This window comes from Labrus mixtus, chromosome 4 (assembly GCF_963584025.1).
Source record: "Labrus mixtus chromosome 4, fLabMix1.1, whole genome shotgun sequence".
Taxonomy (NCBI): Eukaryota; Metazoa; Chordata; class Actinopteri; order Labriformes; family Labridae; genus Labrus; species Labrus mixtus.
Window position 1 is genome coordinate 9,200,288 of NC_083615.1, and position 19,668 is coordinate 9,219,955.

The 19,668-nt window shown below is 39.9% G+C and overlaps 1 protein-coding gene across 1 annotated transcript; it reads right to left on the minus strand.

Moving 5' to 3' along the window:
* Positions 1-145: 145 nt before the first annotated feature.
* Positions 146-17,846, minus strand: hsp90b1 (heat shock protein 90, beta (grp94), member 1). Its single transcript, XM_061035701.1, has 28 exons — positions 17,689-17,846; positions 17,050-17,152; positions 16,584-16,725; positions 15,814-15,930; positions 15,395-15,726; positions 15,146-15,257; positions 14,907-15,032; positions 14,704-14,820; positions 14,467-14,604; positions 14,271-14,348; positions 14,110-14,175; positions 13,596-13,865; positions 13,215-13,460; positions 12,939-13,075; positions 12,729-12,807; positions 12,357-12,516; positions 12,039-12,099; positions 6,826-7,133; positions 5,859-5,894; positions 4,927-4,979; positions 4,707-4,790; positions 4,368-4,474; positions 4,072-4,225; positions 2,284-2,385; positions 2,126-2,200; positions 1,949-2,017; positions 1,702-1,840; positions 146-1,586 (listed from the first exon to the last, which is right to left on the minus strand). The coding sequence occupies exons 1-28, from the start codon at positions 17,735-17,737 to the stop codon at positions 1,453-1,455; spliced, it is 3,594 nt and encodes a 1,197-aa protein (XP_060891684.1). The 5' UTR covers positions 17,738-17,846; the 3' UTR covers positions 146-1,452.
* Positions 17,847-19,668: the final 1,822 nt, after the last annotated feature.

Below are 19,668 nucleotides of genomic sequence, written 5' to 3' on the forward strand. Positions count from 1 at the left end.
CTTTGCTTTCACTTCAAATTAAAACGTAATTAGCAATTGCATGACAATACACAAGAAAAGAATGAATGAGTGACTAAATGTTGAATGGAAATCTCTTAAAGTTTGCCGACCCTGTGTTGTAAGTAATAATAATGTAACACGAAAATACAAAAAGGCTCTTTATTGACATGAAAAATGAAACATACAGTTCTTCCAGCCAGCTTTATGTGTTGCCTTCAAAAGTTACCGGTGATATTTGCAGGAAGGGGGGGGGGGGGTAAATTCAGAATATTAATTTTCAAACAACAGCTCTATCCAGCTTACAGAAATACAGAATACTTCATTATTAATTTTAAACAGAGAGAGAAGAAGGGAGCAGAGAAGGCCCACTTTTGACCACTGTTGCGAGGGAACAACAGAATACGTGTTTCCAAACAGTAAATGTTGTTGGCAGAGGTAGGCAGCAATAATGGATGTCATAATCATCATTTATGTTTCACTGACACAAAAACAGAATGACTGAAATTTTACATTCAAACACAGGGAAAGCAAATGTCTCAAGACATTGCCAATAAAGACAACAATCTATGGGGCAACTTATGAAATTATAAGTGGGCCTATATAATAACAGTTAATACTCATATTGTACAGCAATATGTTGTATAGTCTTACAAAACTATCAGCTATCTTTCTGAAGTCTGTTCTGAGTTTTTTCTTCTTTTTTTTTCTTTTTTTTTCTTTTTTGCAAAGGCATAGTATACGGCTAACAGCCACAAACACTGACCAACAATGATATACAGTGTATGAACATGTGTCCATCAGTTCAAATCTTATGACAGACAAAAAAGTATTCAGCAAAAGTGCTCGAGTACTGCCAAGTCTACATTCCGATGAGATCAAAATGTAAAAGATGCTTTTTTTCAAAAACAGAATCCAGAGGCCTTTCTTTGCAAATTGTCTACACTTTCTCACATTGGGGCTTTGTATCAATGTGCCAGTGCTTCTTTTTCTGCAGGAGTTGGTGATCATGCCAGAAACTGAGAAGAGAAGGTGACATCTTTGCTCACAACTATCCTGTAGGAAATTAGCTTTGGCATCTGATTTTGGCAGACAATGTTTAGAAATGTACAAATGATATAATACTGTAGGTATAACTATAACACAGCAGAGAAAAACGTGAGAGTAAAAAAGTGTTCAACTGACAAATATTATATATGACGATGAAGAGTGAATGTACAGTTACATTTTTAAGGTTTTAGTTGTGATAACTCTAATTTAAACAAGCTTTAAGCAACTCTTGGCTTCCTCACTCAGTGGCAAACTCTCCTATAATAAACCTTTGTCTCATAATGGTGGATCGGACTTATTTATCTGACACACAAATGTTGTGGTGAATATTCACATTTCTTGTAAGAAAATGATATTGATAAAATTTGTTTTCATCCATTCAATTCATGGTCCATTGGAGTCTTCTCATGCACTTTGTTGCTCGATCTCAGTGCTACTTCCAAACAAGGTGACCAGCTGCTCCTCATAGTTAGCTATGTTTCTCTTCATGATGTCCATGCAGGGGCCCAGCAACCTCTCGAAGGCTTTAACGTCCAAGACTGACATGAGAACAAAAAGAGTCAGACATACTAAAGAAGACTTTAAGAGAGTTATATGAAAATAATGTGTTTTTAGAGCAAATATATGAAAGATGAATCATTTCACAAAATGTACCGAGGCATTTGACGCTCCCCACAGCATAGGCAGATGCAGCTCTTGGTTTGTTCGTGACGAGCGCCAACTCCCCAAAATACTGGCCCCTAGAGCATGTGGCGATGTCCACCTCCTCCTCCTCCTCCTGGTCTTTTTTCGTCTGGTAAAAAAAAAAAAAAAACACTTTAAGACATACAAGATGCTAGAGTAACACATTATAAACAACAAGTTGGAAGTTGTTTTTTTTAACACATGACAATGAACATACCCTGCTTCTTCTCATGGTGATTCTAACCTGGCCGGACTCGACAATGTAGAAGCAATCTGCTAAATCACCCTGTAATATAAAGCAATCATTTAATGTGAGTGTTTGAAATGGCCTCACTGTTGTTGAAAATCAAAGAGACCAATTCAAAAAGAGGTCAAATAAAAAAAGATGAATCACCTGAGCAATGATTTGCTGTGCATCACAATACGCCTTGGTAGATAATACGTCTACTACCTTCATTCTCTCTGACAGCTGTGAATGAAAGGACATTTGTTTTACAATGTTTTATTGTAAATGCAGACTTTATAGGGCTGGAGGACAAATCTAATATTCACCTCTAATGACATAAGCAGTGGTAGTGTTTCAATGAACGCCTCATACAGCCTCCTCTTCTTGGCATTGTTCTTCACAATGATCCTCCTGAATGTCAGACGATCCTGTAACACAAAGTTAAAGAGTCTGTTTAGAGGCCTCTCCACAGTGGCTTACACTTCTTGCTCCGTCCACTAGTAAGTTTAGAACTGAAGAAGCCTTTCAGAGGAGAGGTGAAACATCTGCAAGATCTTCAACCAAGTCCAGTTGCCTTTGGATCAAGCTTCGAATGTACCATCACCTGGATGACTGAGAACCTACACAGACATAGAAGTCTATCTGTTCACTTATATTTTTGGGTTGATATGGGCCAATCAAAGATATGTCAGTATGCATGTTTGTGCTAGCACATTTTGCCAATGCAAACAGGTTTTTTTTTTCTTCAGAAAATGCAATACAGAAATCAGTGTTACAGTTGATTTAGAAATGTTGTCATCATTAAGTTTCTCCTGCAAAGTTTGCTCCGGTGTCTGCAGCACATTGCGGGCAGTGCTCATTCACATTTTACATACACAAAGTTCTTCTTGGGCCCACCATATAACACCGTATAACTAATCTAATGTAAAACCACATTTAGTAGCAGGGTTCAATGTAAACAGCATCTTAACTTAGCCGACAGGGTTCTTCAAAATGTAACATTTACAAATACTTCAGTACAAGCGGCAGCGCCCATGTGCTCATGTCATCCTGCTGCTTAAACCTTTAGAAGTCTCTTAGCTGTTTGTCATTCCAGCAGAATGATATACATTTAAGACTCGGATAATAACCCGCAACATATTAGATGACAACATGCAGTGGTATATGCGTAGTTACTGTAATGTAAACAGAAGCTGAAGGAACCGTCCAGCTGAGAAAAAACATGTTTTCCTACCAAAGAAGTAACAAGCAATGAATCAAAAAGCAAGCACATCTTTGGTCTTGTTATGAAGTAGTTAGTACAGCCCTTGTCCTAAACCTGCCTCCAATTAAAGCTCACACTACAGACTAGAGTTTGCCCAGAGGCCCTTAAACAGGAGTCTGTTGGTTAGACAAGACAGGCTGCTTGTTCACAAACTCAAACACACACTACAAGTTCCCAGGTCAACAGGGGATACAGCCGAAACCTGCCCGGTCTGCACACAGATGACATAACAAAGCTGTTACCTACAGTTAAGGACCTCTCTGGGTTATCAATAACTGCCTCACAGACAGAGGAGCAACTGGAGATTCACTACATCGTTTTTCAGCCATGATTTATGAATTTACTGGATTTTCAAAAAACAAAAAAAGCATTCACGTAAAATTTCAGGTATGCAATTGTTTTCACCTGGACTTCTATGTCAGTAGCAGTCGTCACATTTTGATTATTTATAACATCTATAGTACTCGGAGTCCTCAGATCATCAGAAGTACAAGCAAAAACTGTCTGTCTGAACTGATCTGACAGCTGAATGCTGAGTCAGCAACAAAAGATTTTTCAAACAGGCTTGTAAGTTGTCTGTGATATGATGAATGATATATGATTTTACAAAATCACATTGCACATTCTTGGATTTAATATGCAGTTTTTTTGTTGTTGCATTCAATCGGTTTGACAGAATGCTATCACTGTCAGAGGACATTATCTCACCTGTGCCACCAGGTATTAACACTTCTGCAGACACCCTGGATATATTTACAGTAAATCATGACCACTGGCAGCACAGTGTGTTTTAGAAACCTGAGCATGGAGCCAACTGTGCTCCAACACGCGGATTTAATGGTTTACTCACCATGCACCAAAGGGCTCCAGGCGAGGTGGCGATTATCGTGGCAGCCCTGGGGGTGTTGTACATCAGTGCCAGCTCTCCGAAGCTGCCTTTGTTGTCATAGCAACCTACCAGCTTTTCCATGCCATCAACCATTACGAAAATATTAAATGTCCCGCTGAAGGAAAAACCATAGAACATTTTAGTCAGCAGGAAACATTCATTGAAGGGATTCTTTTTTTTTTTATCTGTGTAATAATCTATAACCTGCACATTCACAAATTAGTTGGAATTCTTAGGAAAGTGACAGAAAAGATCACCTCTCTATAACATAAAAGTTGTCCCCATCGTCATCTTGATCAATGATGTGCTCCCCTTCAGTGCAGAACTTCTCAAACATGGCATCCAGCACCTGAGACATCTGTTCCTGTGGTGTTGTGAAATATTAGTCAAATATTTGAATTGTTAATGTGTGAACAACCATGCAGAAATCAGCATGAAGTTCCAAATACTTCAAAATAACTGTATGAAAAATCATGCAAAGTGCACTGAGCTATGGCAAACAGCTGCTGGCCTAAAACCAAGCTCCTTTGAGTGATTCAGAGATGGCCGAGCACAAAGAAGACTAGAAAAGAGCGCTTAAAGAATAATTCACTCACTGGATCCAAATTCTTGAACAGAAGAATGTCCCTACACGCTTCCTGTAGTCTCTGTCTCTGCTCATCGGTTTTTGGGTGGGTGATCTGCGAAATTGAATCACAGCTTTAATATACACAACAGCAGTGTTAATAATGTTGACCTTAGATTCATATTGAGAGCTACAATTCAAACAGTTTCAACATTCATATATCATCATTCGTGGTATAAAACACGGTTTACCCATGGCTCTTTTTCCTCCTCATCTTCATCTGGGTTGAACGCTTCAGCGCACACTGCATGATGGAGATCCGAAACTTAATGAACTGGACACTCACAATAGCAAATACATCCAAAACCATTTTGTAAAGACTGAGCCTTTCAAACCTTTTTTTTTTTTTAACGCAAAATAATAATGTTTCATTTTGAAGACAGAGTAGCACACACTCATCCACAACGAAAGCTAAATCCCAGGGACGGCCTGGCAACATTTCATCTAATAAATCTTTCAATAAACAATCTTTTTTGTCTGAAGTTTGGGGCTTTAGGGAGATGCAGCGATGGGCACAACACTTTGTCCTTCCTGTTTCTTCAAGACAAGATACATAGCCTTGTTATGTAACACTTTTATTAATTTTACTTTTATTTGGATTGGGTTTAGAATTTTACTTTAATTTTACAAAAACACAATGATTGAACTGACAAAAACCCTGTTGATGAAACATAAAGTGTACACCCTGATATAAATAAGTGATCTCATCTCGACTTAAAGAAAGCACACTTTTCTTTTATCTACTGCCACTGTCCTATTTAGCAGATGTAGGCCTACTTTTCCCATCAGAGGTGATAAAAGGTCTGAAATAGTGTCACTGAATATTTATCCACATTTTCCACTCGGACTGCCAGACATTCAGATATCAGTCCTAAAACAGCTGTTATTCATATGAAGCTACAGTCTGATTTATTAGCAGTACTTGTCTGATCTCTCCACCCACGTCTGTCACTGACATTATTAACCAGGCTCCAGACGAAGTGGTTTTACGCCAAAAAAAATCAACACCATTCAAATAAGCTGCAGACAGTGAAGAAAGAAAGATGGGAAAGAATCTGGCGTAGACTCACAACACTGTCAACACTGAGTGTTCACCTTTTGACATGACAGGATTTGAACTCACCTGATGCTCTTCTGATGAATCTGTTTATAACCGGGGCTGCAAAAGAACAAAATACTCGGTGTTAACATGTTAAATGTCTTCATCTAGGCTACATATTGAATGATAACAGCCTTCTCCATCCACAGAACATGTGTAGCAGCACCATGCCCCTGTGCTCATTAAGGATCCATATTCATTTAGCTGAAGCCTGAATAAGGACAGCTGCTTTGAAGTGAGTTAGCTCTCTTTGAATGAAATTTAAATGAGAGGGGGAAAAAAAGATAGTGCCAAAGTGCCAAGCTCCAACATAATAGCTGGCTATGAAATAAACATAAGATGGGAGGTCTCATCCATTTAAAAGGCTACCAGCTAGTGTTAGCAGACGACATCCATTGGAAAATACTACAATAGTAAGCGTATAGGCGAGCAGCTTTCTCCTCCTTTCGTAAGCATTGCAGACTGGCACTCATTGGGATGCTGTGTCAGAGCTCTGGGTTGCTGTGCCTTTTGATGCACATGGTGGCAATACTGCACCGGCCATTGTGTAAATCCTGACCACCGTTAAGAAAGCACAGTGCAGTAAATGGACTCTCCTCCTTCAACTGGTTTGTGATATTTTTCATGGATAATGAGGTTAGGCCCGTCAGGCCTGTAGCCTATACCTGAAACCGAAAATATTCAAATGACCTAGAGCTCCGGGGTCTTTATGAAAAAACACACAGACCCTTGTCCCTGCAGCTGCTGTTCTTTAACTCTATCCTCTCCACAGAATGAATGCGCACAGATGGAGGCTGTAGGACGCGTTCATGGACCATCATTCAGCCACGGTGACCATATTTGGAAAATGACAGATCCATGGTGGATGCAAGGTGGCGCGCCGGAGCATCACTGCGCCCAATGTGCTCCTTATTCCTATATAGTGCTCACACAGCGATACATGCTCATATATCAAAATACATTTAGAGATACAGTGAATCTATAAGCCTACCTATGAATTCCTCGTCGTCGTCGTCGTCCTCCTCTCCGTTTTCCGAATCGATCTGCATGGCTTCGTCAATGAAATTGACAGCTTTTCCCAGTCTCGGGGCCGAATTTTGGTCATTGCCAAACGAGGCCTCTTTGGTCTCTTTTTCCTTCAGCTGGGTGAAGTACTGCAACGCAAACTCGAGCAAATCCCTTGGCTGATTCCTCAACACTTCCACGGTAAAGCTCTGTAACAGCTCCGTCAGTCCTTCAGGAATTTCTATACTCATTCCTGTTATCAGTCTATGAATGTGGACTAAACCGGTTAGCGACGAGTTTAAAGATGAGACTGAAAAGAAAGAAATTCTAGCCGAAATGAACAGACCGGTGTGTGAAACTGGACACGCAGTCAGTGAGCGGGTCCTCTCTCTTTTTTCTTCAATGAAAATGGCTCTGGGTTTTTGGTCCGAGCATCTTCTGCTGCTTCTGGCTACAGGAAACCCACGCATGTGACCCAGGAAACCATGGCAACCACCTATCCAGGGATTGCGTATGAGCAGCAGCAACGCAGAATCTGCAGTCACAAAATAAGCGATGGGAAAGAGAAACCCTCCGGTGGTTCAGTCAGACATCGTTGAGAGACATGAGATGAACTATCTGATGTTCATGTTATGTCTGTTGTTCAATAGTAGGCCGAAATGTTAACAATCTTATTCTAGTGTCAGATACAGTCTATTTTTATAGACGGTTATTTTTTTATTTTTTTAAAGCCCACAAAATTACTTGGAAAAACGTGCATATGCCATTGGATATAATAATAATAATACTAATAATAATGATAATGATAATGATAATAATAATAATAATAATAATAATAATATTAATATTAATATTAATAATGATAATAATGTATTAAAATTTTAAGTCAAATGATCTAAGTAGATACTGATAAGGATAAACAATATAGGCTGCTTCATTAAAAGGTTAAATGTGATGTCAAATGTAAAGCTCCAAGTTCAAGGAGAAACATAAAAAACAGTCTTGATTAATTCCAATTATTAATTAGGCTACATCACAATGACATTAATAGCTTTAGAACATAGGCTCAATACAGAATGACTGTCCCTTTGATAGCATCAGCAGTACAGATCTTTCTTTCTTTTTCAGCGGGGCAAAATATTAAATAAAGTAAACTAATAGAATACATCTTAAGTATATTTTAGTGACATGGGACCTTCCAGAACATTTCACTTGATGAGATACAATATGCTGCCAAACTTTATGAAGAATGAAACAATAAGGACCTGGTAAAAGTAAAAGAAAAAGTAATTTCTGGGTAGCACACGTGCACTTTAACCGTCCAAAATACAAGCTTTCACTTTCACTTTGCAGCTTTCAAATAAAGACTGATTAAAAACACTCCTTGATTACAAAACAGCAACAGCCTGAGCATAAGTCCTGGGGCTGATTCAGTGAGCCAATACGGCAAAATGTGCAATACCTCTCCTCTTTGTTAGAATTTGCAGAGCAAAAACAAGAGGAGAATGATAGAATAATACTACGCTGAGAAGCATAAGGTTAATAAAAAATGTCTACCTCAAGAGCACAGCCATTATCTGCTTTGTTTGTTCCTAGACCCCTCCCCCTGCTGTGGCCCACATCTGTCAGTGTTTGTTAAGAGGGAACAACTTTTTTTTTTTCTCACTCATATGAACACAGGCCAACACTGCCTCACTCTTCAAGTCTCAAGGCAGCGAGCTGACCACAGAGGGGGGTTTCATTTGGATGTGTGCTATACACTCCACATCATGGTGTCTTACTGAAAGAGAAACAACAGACAGTGGTTAGTAGAGATCAAGATTCAGATTTGCTCTCTGAACCGTAGATCCTGAACATTGTTCCTGCTGAATGCTTCTTAACAGACTATAGGAGCTCACAGCTTTATGAGACTACAAGGTTCTTAAACTCCTCAAGGTTGTTATACGTCTTTGGATCCTCGTTACCAAATCCAATAAGGAACAAATGAATGTTTGTGGTTTAAGCTAATTGCAAGCAGGAATTGGCAGAGGTTGAAATTGGGAACGAGGCTACACAGTGCTTAAAAAATATTTGAAGAGTCAATGACGGGTGGGGTGAAGGATAGTTTGTGGTGCTGCTGAATAACGATAACAAACCATACCTCACCATACTATACCATACATCACCATACCAAATTCATTATACCTCACCATACCATTACATACCTCAACAGACCATATACCAAACCTAAATGTTTTTGCCATTAAGCACAATTGTAATGGACTCCAGTGCTGCACACATTTAGCTGCCTCTACTGTAGTATTAATGAAAAGAAAAACAATCACAATCCAAAAAAAAAAAATCACATGTAAACAAAAAAAGTTGTAGACAAATACAAGAAAACTAATTCAAAAAAGGATACCGAGGGTTGTTTCAGGCAGCCTGCCTTCACACTTCTGACTGTTCAAGACATGTACCATTCATATTTTAGGGTGTGGATGACTTTGCCATCTAGTGGCCATGGCATTTATTGCATTGCTGAAACAAAAAAAACATCCCATCATGATACTTCCTTTTTACCAGTGGAATATGAATTCATGTAAATCATTCATGTGACTCATAAAATGTTCAATTAAACAATGGATACTCCTTCCTTATCAACTTCCTGCTAACTAATAGCAGTGTATTGGGTGGAACATGTATGAGTTTAACAGAGTATGGCTTTGAACAGTTATACAAGTGGTCAACACTGTAACTCTTCAAGAGACGCTTAGAAAGGTTAACGTGAATATTGATTGATTGAAGTCTTTATTTCGAACATGTTAATCAAGCCCCCCCCCCCCCCCCCACCCCCCACACACACACACACACACACACAAAAGAACAGTGGTTTACTGTATGAGATAATACATGCTGAATGTACTATTAGGAGTACTTTCAGATGTGTCACTTTGACTGTGATTAATAGGATAATTCTGAGTATATTTAGCAAGTTGAAGTTATCTGATTGTCTTCTATAATTAAGATTCTTTACAAATCATGAACAACATGGGCCCTGCTTACAGGTTTAGGATGATTAAATCCATTCAAGTTTCCACAACAGACAGAGAGAGAGATCAGCCCTTTAAAACCTTATCAGATGTCACAGTTGCCACCAAGTGAGACAGAAAAGATAAGAATACATTTTTAAGGCTTCCTGCGTGAAATTCACATTTGTGTATTTAAATAATCTTTTCCTATATCTAAAACTGTTATTGATTTAATAAATACCTCCAAGTCGAAGTAATAACTTTCTGTTTATGCAGCAATGACATGGCCGTTGTGTTTGTAATATAGATGCAGATTTCCTGTTCAGTTTCTGTTCCTCCTGTAAGAGAGAGCTGCTTACAGATGTCTGAGTTCTTTATAAAGACCACCGTGCTGCCCTAAAAGAAAATAACATGTTGACTGACTCTCCTGTATTCCACTTGTGCTTGTACTTCTTTTCTTTTCTGTGTCGGACAAATAACAGCAATGACAATAAATCACAACATCGAAAAATTCTGCCAATAGTGGAGTGACTCAACAGGATGAACTGCCTCTCTTTTGAGCACAGTATTGATTTTCTTCTCTTCTTACAAATAAAATAAGGAGTACTGTTGAAGTGCAACAAGCTAGGTAACACAGTTATGAAGACATCCTCTCTACTTTTAATGTCATATCTCCATTTGGAGGTGCTGTAAAAAAATTAAAATAAAAAAAGTAAAGTACACACTCAATCCCTCAGAATTTCTATTTGCAAGTGTCTCTGTGTGTGATTCCTGAATGTAATGCAGTATACAATCAACTGACATCAAGGCAACTATGCTTTACAATTAGATTAAAATCTTATATCAACAAACAAACAGCACAAGTTGTTTCCTCTCATCTAAGGTTGGCATCAGGTGCGGATCGATTTTGACAGTTCACGCTGTTCACACGCTGAGGAAGAGCCTTGGCAATGCCGTTCTCTAGGAACAAACAAAGCAGATAATGGCTGTGCTCTTGAGGTAGACATTTTTTATTAACCTTATGCTTCTCAGCGTAGTATTATTCTATTATTCTCCTCTTGTCTTTGCTCTGCAAATTCCAATATGATTAACCCAGCAATATGGCAACGAAGAGGAGAGGTATCGCACATTTTGCAGTATTGGCTCACTGAATCAGCCCCCAGGACTTCTTCTCAATGCCATTCATGTAGCAATTAAAATATAAAATGCTGTCCTTATCGTTTTTCTTGTTCAAATATTTTTTTGGGATTCAGCACCCAGTCGTTTTTGTTGTAAGTGAGTTGAGTGTGTCTATAATTAACAGATTGAATACACACTGAATGGGTCTACCTTTGGAGTTATACACAGTAAATGTGTATGAGTGATAAGAGAGCTTTAAATATTGCTTTATCGTAGTTTGAGGAAGTAATGTTTGACTTTGGTAGTCTAGAAATTTGAAGGCAGTGATTAAAAGTTTTAACCTCGATGAAGCGTGAAACATCTGTTTGTACTGTGCAGGATATTGAATAAGCTAAAACCACTTCACCTTGAGACTAAACTTTAGGGGAAGGCTAAAATGCTCAAACCGCCCCTTTCTTTTCATAGTCATCTGCACTATTTTACCTCTTTGACATCTTGATTAAGCCTGTAAACTTTTTTTGCACATTTTCTGTCCATCAGCATCTCTCCCTCACGCAACAGTGCCAGATGTTCTCATCCAACACATTTTTATGCTCCCCCGCTTCCCCTTGTTCCTACTTCCGACTCAAAGCAACTTCCTCTTGGTAGGTTGTGTATTTTCATACCCAAACAGACACCATATATCCTTTCTCCAGGAAACATTTATTCGATCAAGAGACAGGATCGCATCTTTCCATGAACAGGTCAGTTAAATATTAACAAATTTACAGTCATGAGGAATGTGATAAAAAAAACAAAAACAAAAAACAAACAATGCGCGCCTTAAAAAACCCCACCCAGGGACCCCACCCAGGATAACGTCTACCACGGTGGAGCTGGAATGAGACTCGAATCCACTTCCAGCTCCGTTGTTACACGCTCTTCATTCAGTGCTTCACAGTTCGTCTTTGTCTGTTTTCGTCTGTGAGGGGAAAATAAAAAAAGTTATTAAAATAAAAAAAGAGTTCCAGCATGTGAATGTTTTACTCTGTGATTATTCACATCATTAACATATCAAAGAGTATTCACCGATTCGTCATCGTCATCCTCATCCATAACTTCCTCTTTATCTTCAGCATCATCATCCTCCTCCTCTGCTGGCTCCTCCGGCTCCTCCTCCGGCTCTTCTTCAATCTGTTAAACAATCACATCGTTTTTAAAATAACACCCTTAAAAGTCTTTGAAGGCTGTAGAGTTGCTTTAAATGTTTACAAAAAACATTGCAACAACAACAAAAATGTAACTATTTCCAATGCATTAAACTGTATAAATCTGTGAAACTAAAAAAAAAAAAAAACTCCCTGAAAATGTTTCCTAAGTAATAGGAGTGTGTGTGGCAGCTGACATCGACTTGCCTGTTCTTCCAGATCTACGTTCAAGCTGAGTCGGAGCATGCGCTCTATCCTGTCTCCATAAGCCTTGGTGTCAACGAGCTGGTATCCTGAACGCAGCGTGGCCGTCTCAAACAGAACCACAGCCAAATCGGACGCAGTCTGGTCCTCAGCGTCTCCCTGAAAGACGAGAAGGAAAAGAAACTGAAGCTGTTTTCTGCACCAACTGGTTTATTTTATTGTAAAAGTGCTGCACTGAAAACAATCAACTGGATAAATCATCATACATATCATCAATTGCATAACCGAGTTTTAATTGTTAGATATACTGCCATGTTGGACATTGAAAACATACAGTAAAAATATATAGGAGTGGGTGTGGTCAGACTTACATTGACTCTGTTCAGCATCTGCTTGATGAGAGGATGTTTGGGGTTGATTTCTAATGTTTTCTTCTGACTTGCATAATAACTAAAGAGGGGGAGAGATTGAAATTAACATATGTGCACAATGTTAACAAACAGGATACTGGTTCTGCATTTGCATTTTAGAACTGTGATAATGAGGTGGAATATAGCTTTAAGGACACAATCAAGACTCACTTAGTGGAAATGTCTTTTCCTGTCTGGTAGGCCTGGGCCTTCATGATCCTCTCCATGTTTCCTGACCAGCCGTACTGACTGGCAACCAAAGCGCAGGGGGAGTTTGTGAGCCTCTGAGAGAGGATGGCCTTCTCAATCTATGGGAGAGACAGAAGCACGTCCAAAAACATGACTTTGTAGATCAGACGTAACCTAGCAGCTGCAGGCGAACTGTACCTCTGTCTAGCTCTAGTTTACCTTAAAGTGTATATTTAAAAATAATAATCAGCCCCCTACCTTGTCCTTCAGTGCCTTATCCTTCAGCCAAGTGGTGAGAGGTTCATACTCCTTCTCCAGAGCCTCCCTCTTCTCCTTTGCCTTGTCAGTCTCGTCAAATTTGATGCCCTCCTTGGCCACGTTCTGGAAGCGTTTTCCATCAAACTCGGGGAGGGCCTGGATGCAGTACTCGTCCACAGGCTCTGTCAGGTAGATCACCTCATAGCCCTTCTTCAGCAGCTTCTCAACGAAGGGGGAAGACTCAGCCTGCAGGGGGCAACAGGACAGATGATCAACACCAGGCTTTAAATGACATACTAGTCCAAAATCTCTGATTGTTTGGGGTCAATTCCTGCACACCTTTTGGGTTTTTTTTTTTTGGAAAAGAAAACTTCCACTCACCTCCTTCCTGCTGGTTCCAGCCATGAAGTAGATCTTGTCCTGCTTCTCCTTCATGCGCTCCACATACTCCTCCAGGCTGGCCAGGACGGTTTCGCTGTTGGAGGTCTGGAAGCGGAGCAGCTTGGCCAGACGGGTCCTGTTGGAGTGATCCTCGATGACGCCCAGCTTGATGTTGGTTCCGAATTCCTTCCAGAACTTGTCGTTGTACTGTTCCTCTGCGATCTTCTTGATCATGTCCAAAGTCTTACGCACCAGCTTCTTGCGGATAACCTGAACAGAGAGAGAAGAATCACATATAGTCACTCTGTCTTTTTACATCAAGCTAAAGACTCCTTATTCCTAGCCCCCCCTTCCTTTATTATATAGCTTTTAATTTGTTCTCTCCTTTACTTTCAGAGCACCCTTTCCTGTTTTTCCTGAAAAAAAACTAATACTGAAATAATGAATTAACAGATTATATGTCAAATCAATGGTATTAAGATGGTGGTTTATACATTTTAGATGTGAAGCTCACCTTGAGCAGTTTGTGCTGCTGCAGAGTCTCTCTGGACACATTCAGGGGAAGATCATCAGAGTCAACCTGGCAAAATAAAGTGCAGGAGGCATGTGAGCAAAAGATCCAACGGTTTAAAACATCAGGACTGCGTCTGCTTTGTAGTTGGAAGAAGTACGCACCACTCCCTTGACGAAGTTCAGGTACTTGGGCATCATGTCGTTGAAGTCATCCGTGATGAAAACTCTCCTCACAAACAGCTGGGACGAAAACAAACATTATTTTAGAAACTGGGTTGATGGAGTAGCTGAAGTTCATTCTTTACAGACAAAAAAAAATCCCTTGATATGGATACTGAGTACTGCTTGAGGAGCACACCTTGATGTAGTCATTCTTCTTGGAGCCGTACTCGTCGAACAGGCCGCGTGGAGCTGAGGTGGGCACAAACAGGATGGACTTGAAGGTAACCTCTCCCTCAGCCATGAAGTGGATGTGGGCCAGAGGGTCGTCGGTGTCCTTTTAGAGAAGGCAACAATAGTTAGAATTGATGAGATTAAACTTGTGGAGTGAGGAAGGCACATAATATAAAAAGGCTGTAGTGTTTTTGGTGCTCACCTTGGAGAAGGTCTTGTAGAAAGCCGTGTACTCGTCCTCCTCTACCTCCTTAGCCGGTCTCTGCCAGATTGGCTTGATGTCGTTCATCAGCTCCCAGTCCCACACAGTCTTTTCAACCTACAACAAACAACATACAAATCTTGTTAGATATATTCATTTTCAACAAGACTAAATGACCAAGTATGAAAATAATCGGGTCCTACCTTTTTGGTCTTTGGCTTGTCTTTGTCCTCTTCCTCTTCCTCCACTTCCACATCATCAGAAGCCTCCTTCTCTGGCTCCTCTGTTGCTTCAGCATCCTCCTCAATGGGCTCTTCAACTGTCTCAGTCTGGAATGTCGGGGGGGATCATGCAACAGCCATGTATTAGTTTCAGTGCTGGTCAGTTTCATAATACCCCTACACTGTGTTCAAGTGTGGACAGAAGTATTGGAAGTACTCACCTTGCTGGCCCAGAGGTATATGGGGAAGTTGATGAACTGAGAGTACTTCCTGATGAGGTTCTTGATGGTCTCGAGCTCCAGGTAGTCTGAGGCCTCCTCTTTCAGGACCAGTCTGAGGAGCGATATGGAGGATTGATTTTCAAAGCCAATACTTTTCTGGCAGTAGTTCATCATGTTTAAAAAGTAACTAAAACAGCTATTTTTAACTTTAAGGTAATAAACTAAATAAGAATGTAAAAATAGACCCACGTGATGGTGGTTCCTCTTCCCAGTGTGTCCCCGCGGGGGTCCTCGATGACTGAGAACTGGTTAGAGTCAGACTCCCAGATGTGCTGGGTGTCATTGTTGTGTTTAGACGTGACGATGACTTTGTCAGCAACGAGGAAAGCCGAGTAGAAACCCACACCAAACTGGCCAATCAGCTCCGAGGTGGACTGGTCCTCAGCCTGCATCTCTGTCATCTGGTTGAGGAACTCGCTGGTGCCAGACTTGGCGATGGTGCCCAAGTTCTTCACCAGATCCTCTTTGGTCATTCCAAGACCAGTGTCAGTGATGTGCAGCATGTTCTTCTCCTTATCAGACTGGGGAGGGGGAATAATGGAGTTATTGCAGAGTAAGAATTGTTATCATTACCAGTAAAGACTGCAACATGCAGTAAATGAACATACTTTTATTTTGATAGTTAGCTCTTCATTTGATGCCATTGCCTCCTCATTGGTCAAGGACAACAAGCGGATCTTATCCAGAGCATCGGAGGCGTTAGAGATCAGCTCCCTGAGGAAGATCTGAAACAAAAATAAAAATCACGAGATTGTTAGATGAGCCAGTCATAAAGAAGTCTGTAAGACAAACGAGCCAATTGAGGTTCACCATAATACATGAAAACTTAAACAAATGAATGATGCAGACACTGTCTTGTTCCCAACATTCATATTTAAACTGCAGACCAGCTCATTCTTTTCCTCCCCAAGGTCTCAAAGAACACCAAGTGTTGTAGTAGTTGGGTGGTTTGTTTGTTTAGTGACAGCAGATAAATGTTAAATAGTATTTAAATACACAAAGGCTGAAATATCTATTCAAAATGATTTGAGTTCAAATATGGCAAAGGCAAATTTGACCTTTTGTGTATTTTAAGCTTTTTTTTGTTGGTGACAGTTTCAATAAATACTAATTAATGTAATATTTTTCTTAATGTTGAATTTGAAGCATCTATTGTAATGTGTTGCATTACCTATAAATGTGCACAAAAAAAGTTTACAACGTGTCTGATTTAATGATTACAGTAATTGTTCCTATGGAAGTCATTTCATTGCAATAATTTTACAAAAAAAAAAAAAAAAGACTTAACACTTAGGGATTTCAGGATTCAGCCCCAAATCTGCACTGACCACAGCTGTCTCTCATACAAGTGATAAAAATAATTTTTAGACTTCCTCACCTCCTTGTTTTTGTAGAGGGAGTTAATGATCAGCTTCATCATTCTGTTGACTTCAGCCTGAAAGACATGTTTCTCGGACTTTTCTCGGATTTCCTTAATCTGAGCTGCATTCAATCCATCCAGCTGGATAGCCTCCTCCTCTCTAAGGGAAGACACAGAAGCACAAACAGGTGGGGTCAGGGAAATGCACAACAAATCAAATCACAGGTGTCAACAACCCAACATGCAAATTTTTTCTCCTCCCTAGAGATCAGCGTCCAGGATACGAAAGACTCCCCCGCTCATAATAAAAGGGAGGTAGAGCAAACCTTGAAAAGCTCAGCACATTGAAGGGTTGTCATGAACGTTTGTGTGCATAGGCTTGGTCGTGTTGACCTTGATCAGTTCGCTCAAGGTTTAGTCGACCTCTTAAAATAGAGACAAACAAAGATCACTCAACAGGCACATTAGTAAAAGTGACACCCACCTCTGCACCACCTCGTCATCTGTTCTTGAGCCATCTCTGCTTTTTCCAAGATCCTCCTCCACTGTCCCATCGACGTCAACTTCATCCTCTGCCTTTACAGCAGCTGCCAAGGGACAAAAGTTGTTGGAATTAAAAATGGTACACAACATTGACCTCAAGTGTACTTCGACAAATCTTAGGCAATTAACACGATTGAATGAATTAAATATCAGAATAAAACTGAGCAAAGACGTAATTAAATGAACAAGCAAACACGATATAACCTTAAGTAGTAGGCTAGCTTTATCTGGGACAAAAAAAAAAGGCTTGACATGTATGCAAAAGAGAGGGTTTTTTTCCACGGCTGTGTTAGCTAGCATCGGGCAGCTTAAACACGCATTGTGAAAATAGAGGAAACTTCTAGAAAGGCGTGCAGGAATAACGAATTACCTCCCAAGAAATGTGATGAAGCACAATTAACAACGCCGTTTCAAAGTACGAAAACGTCCAAAATGAAGCTAGAAATGAAATATGTGTGACGGGTCTGGTGAATAATGAGCAGAGAAGAAGCACTAAGTTAACGCTAGCTGACTTGCTAATGTTAGCTGGAATATTGAGAAATAAAAAGGGAAAGAGACAGCAGATCTTTTCAATACTCACCAAAGGCTAAGAGTGCAAAGAGAACTCCTACGACCCAAACTCGTTTCATTTTTGAGACGACGTGTGTCTTTTGCTCCTGAGACAAAAGCCGGGATATCAGTGCACGCAGCACTGCCTTTTTACAAGAGAGACTGACAAGGTACCGCTGCCACCGAAAGAGCCCACTCTCTTAAACCCGTGACAACCGACCAATGGCTGAGCACCACGCACAACCTTTGACCAATCGAAGCAGAGTCTACGCTGCGTGTTGTCCAATCAGATTCTTCAACATAAATTAATACCCGAAAATCGTGGCCCGACATCATTGGACAAGAATGCACATCATTTCCTAACATTTACCTCTCATTGTAGAAGAAAAAAAAAAATCACTGGAGTTAAAGTTTGATTTTCTTACGCAATATTACAGCCGAGTAACATACAGGTGTTGGAAAACGAGCACGTTATTGGTTAGGAGTATAGTTTTAGTGACTGTAGCATGATAGTCTATATCAGTCTGTTAATGTTATAATAATAATAATAATAATAATAATATATTGTTTTTTATAGCGCTTTTCTAGGAACCCAAAGACGCTTTGACAAAATATAAAACCATAAAAACAAAACAAAAAAAAACGACGAGGACAGTACAATGAAGAAGTAATGTAGGTTAGTCTGAATTATTTCATGTTTACCTTCAATGTGTGGTATATCGATTTGACCAACCTAAACTGACCTTTCTGTAAAGGTTTCATTCATCGTAAGGGGATGTGTTGCTGCATGCTGAATGAATGATAACAAAAAGTATCCGCATTTCGGATCTTTGTCCACAGGGGGGCGCTGGTCAATTACTGAGTTTAAAATGCAAATGATGGCAAACCTCTTTTTTTCCCCCAAACGAACAGCACCATTGATCCGTGAAATAACTGAGGATGAGTCATTATGAAATCACTTCTAGATTGTTAAAAACTGCCTAACTCTGCTATTAAGTACCAATGTGATCATTTTAGTGCTGCTCTCAATGCAGGTCTGATGGGTGTGCACCCACTCATCAGGGTTTATGATAGTGTTACAGGTGTCTAATAGCACTTACAATTACAGGCGTGGATGTAAGGAGGTGGGGTTTCAGAGATATGGCAACGCTTACTGACACGTACTGACATGAAAGTCGGTGTTTGGGGCGGCAGTAGGGACTTGGGTTGGGAACTGGAGGGTCGCGGGTTCAAGTCCCGGTGCGGACCAAATATGGAAGTTGGTCTGGTAGCTGGAGAGATGCCAGATCATCTCCTGAGCCCTGAACCAAACCCCCTCCCCACCACCTGCTCAGGAGCGTCCGCTGTGGGCAGCTCCGTCACTCTGACATCCCTCCATTAGTGCATGCCCATAGGATCCTGTTTGTGCACGTGTGTGTTGCATGACTTACAGAGTGTAAAAAAAAATCTAAGATAATAAAGTTAATCTTAATATAATGAATATTTATCGGTTATGCTTTTGGGCTTGCATCAATGTCTGCAGGGGTTTGAACACACAACTTCAACTCATTTAAAAAAAAAATTGTATCCACTAAGTAACAATGTATAACAATAACCTAACTGGCAGTCGATTTCTTAGCGAAGGCAATTTCTAACAAAACAATAAAACAATTGGAGGAATAAATTACAGTAAAAAAATATGTATATAGGAGTTTGTAGGACATTTGTGTGACTTGCCTTAGGTGTAAAACTTATTATCTTATTTCATGTCATTATTAGACTAATTATCTCATAATTTCGATTTGGCCACGAGATACTAAGGCCTGGTTAGACTCTCTTAGTCGAATTAATGAGATTAAGTCAAAAGAGAGAACAACACATGTAATGTCCATGTATAGGCCTACATGTATGTGATACCGTCTATGGCACTAAAGCTGAATAAGAAGACACATTATCAAAATATACAATCTCTGTAGGAAAATATAACCCCGAGATATTTAGTCTATTGGAACTCTTTTTCTCAAGTCTTGTT

Excerpts from the sequence above, each read along its gene's own strand:
- hsp90b1 (XM_061035701.1), bottom strand. The coding sequence starts at position 17,737 with ATGAAACGAGTTTGGGTCGTAGGAGTTCTCTTTGCACTCTTAGCCTTT. Across the intron at positions 12,517-12,728 it reads AGATGCTGAACAGAGTCAAT|GGAGACGCTGAGGACCAGAC; the intron begins GTAAGTCTGACC and ends CTCGTCTTTCAG. Across the intron at positions 12,100-12,356 it reads AGATCTGGAAGAACAGGCAA|AGGAGGAGGATGATGATGCT; the intron begins GTCGATGTCAGC and ends AGGAGCCAGCAG.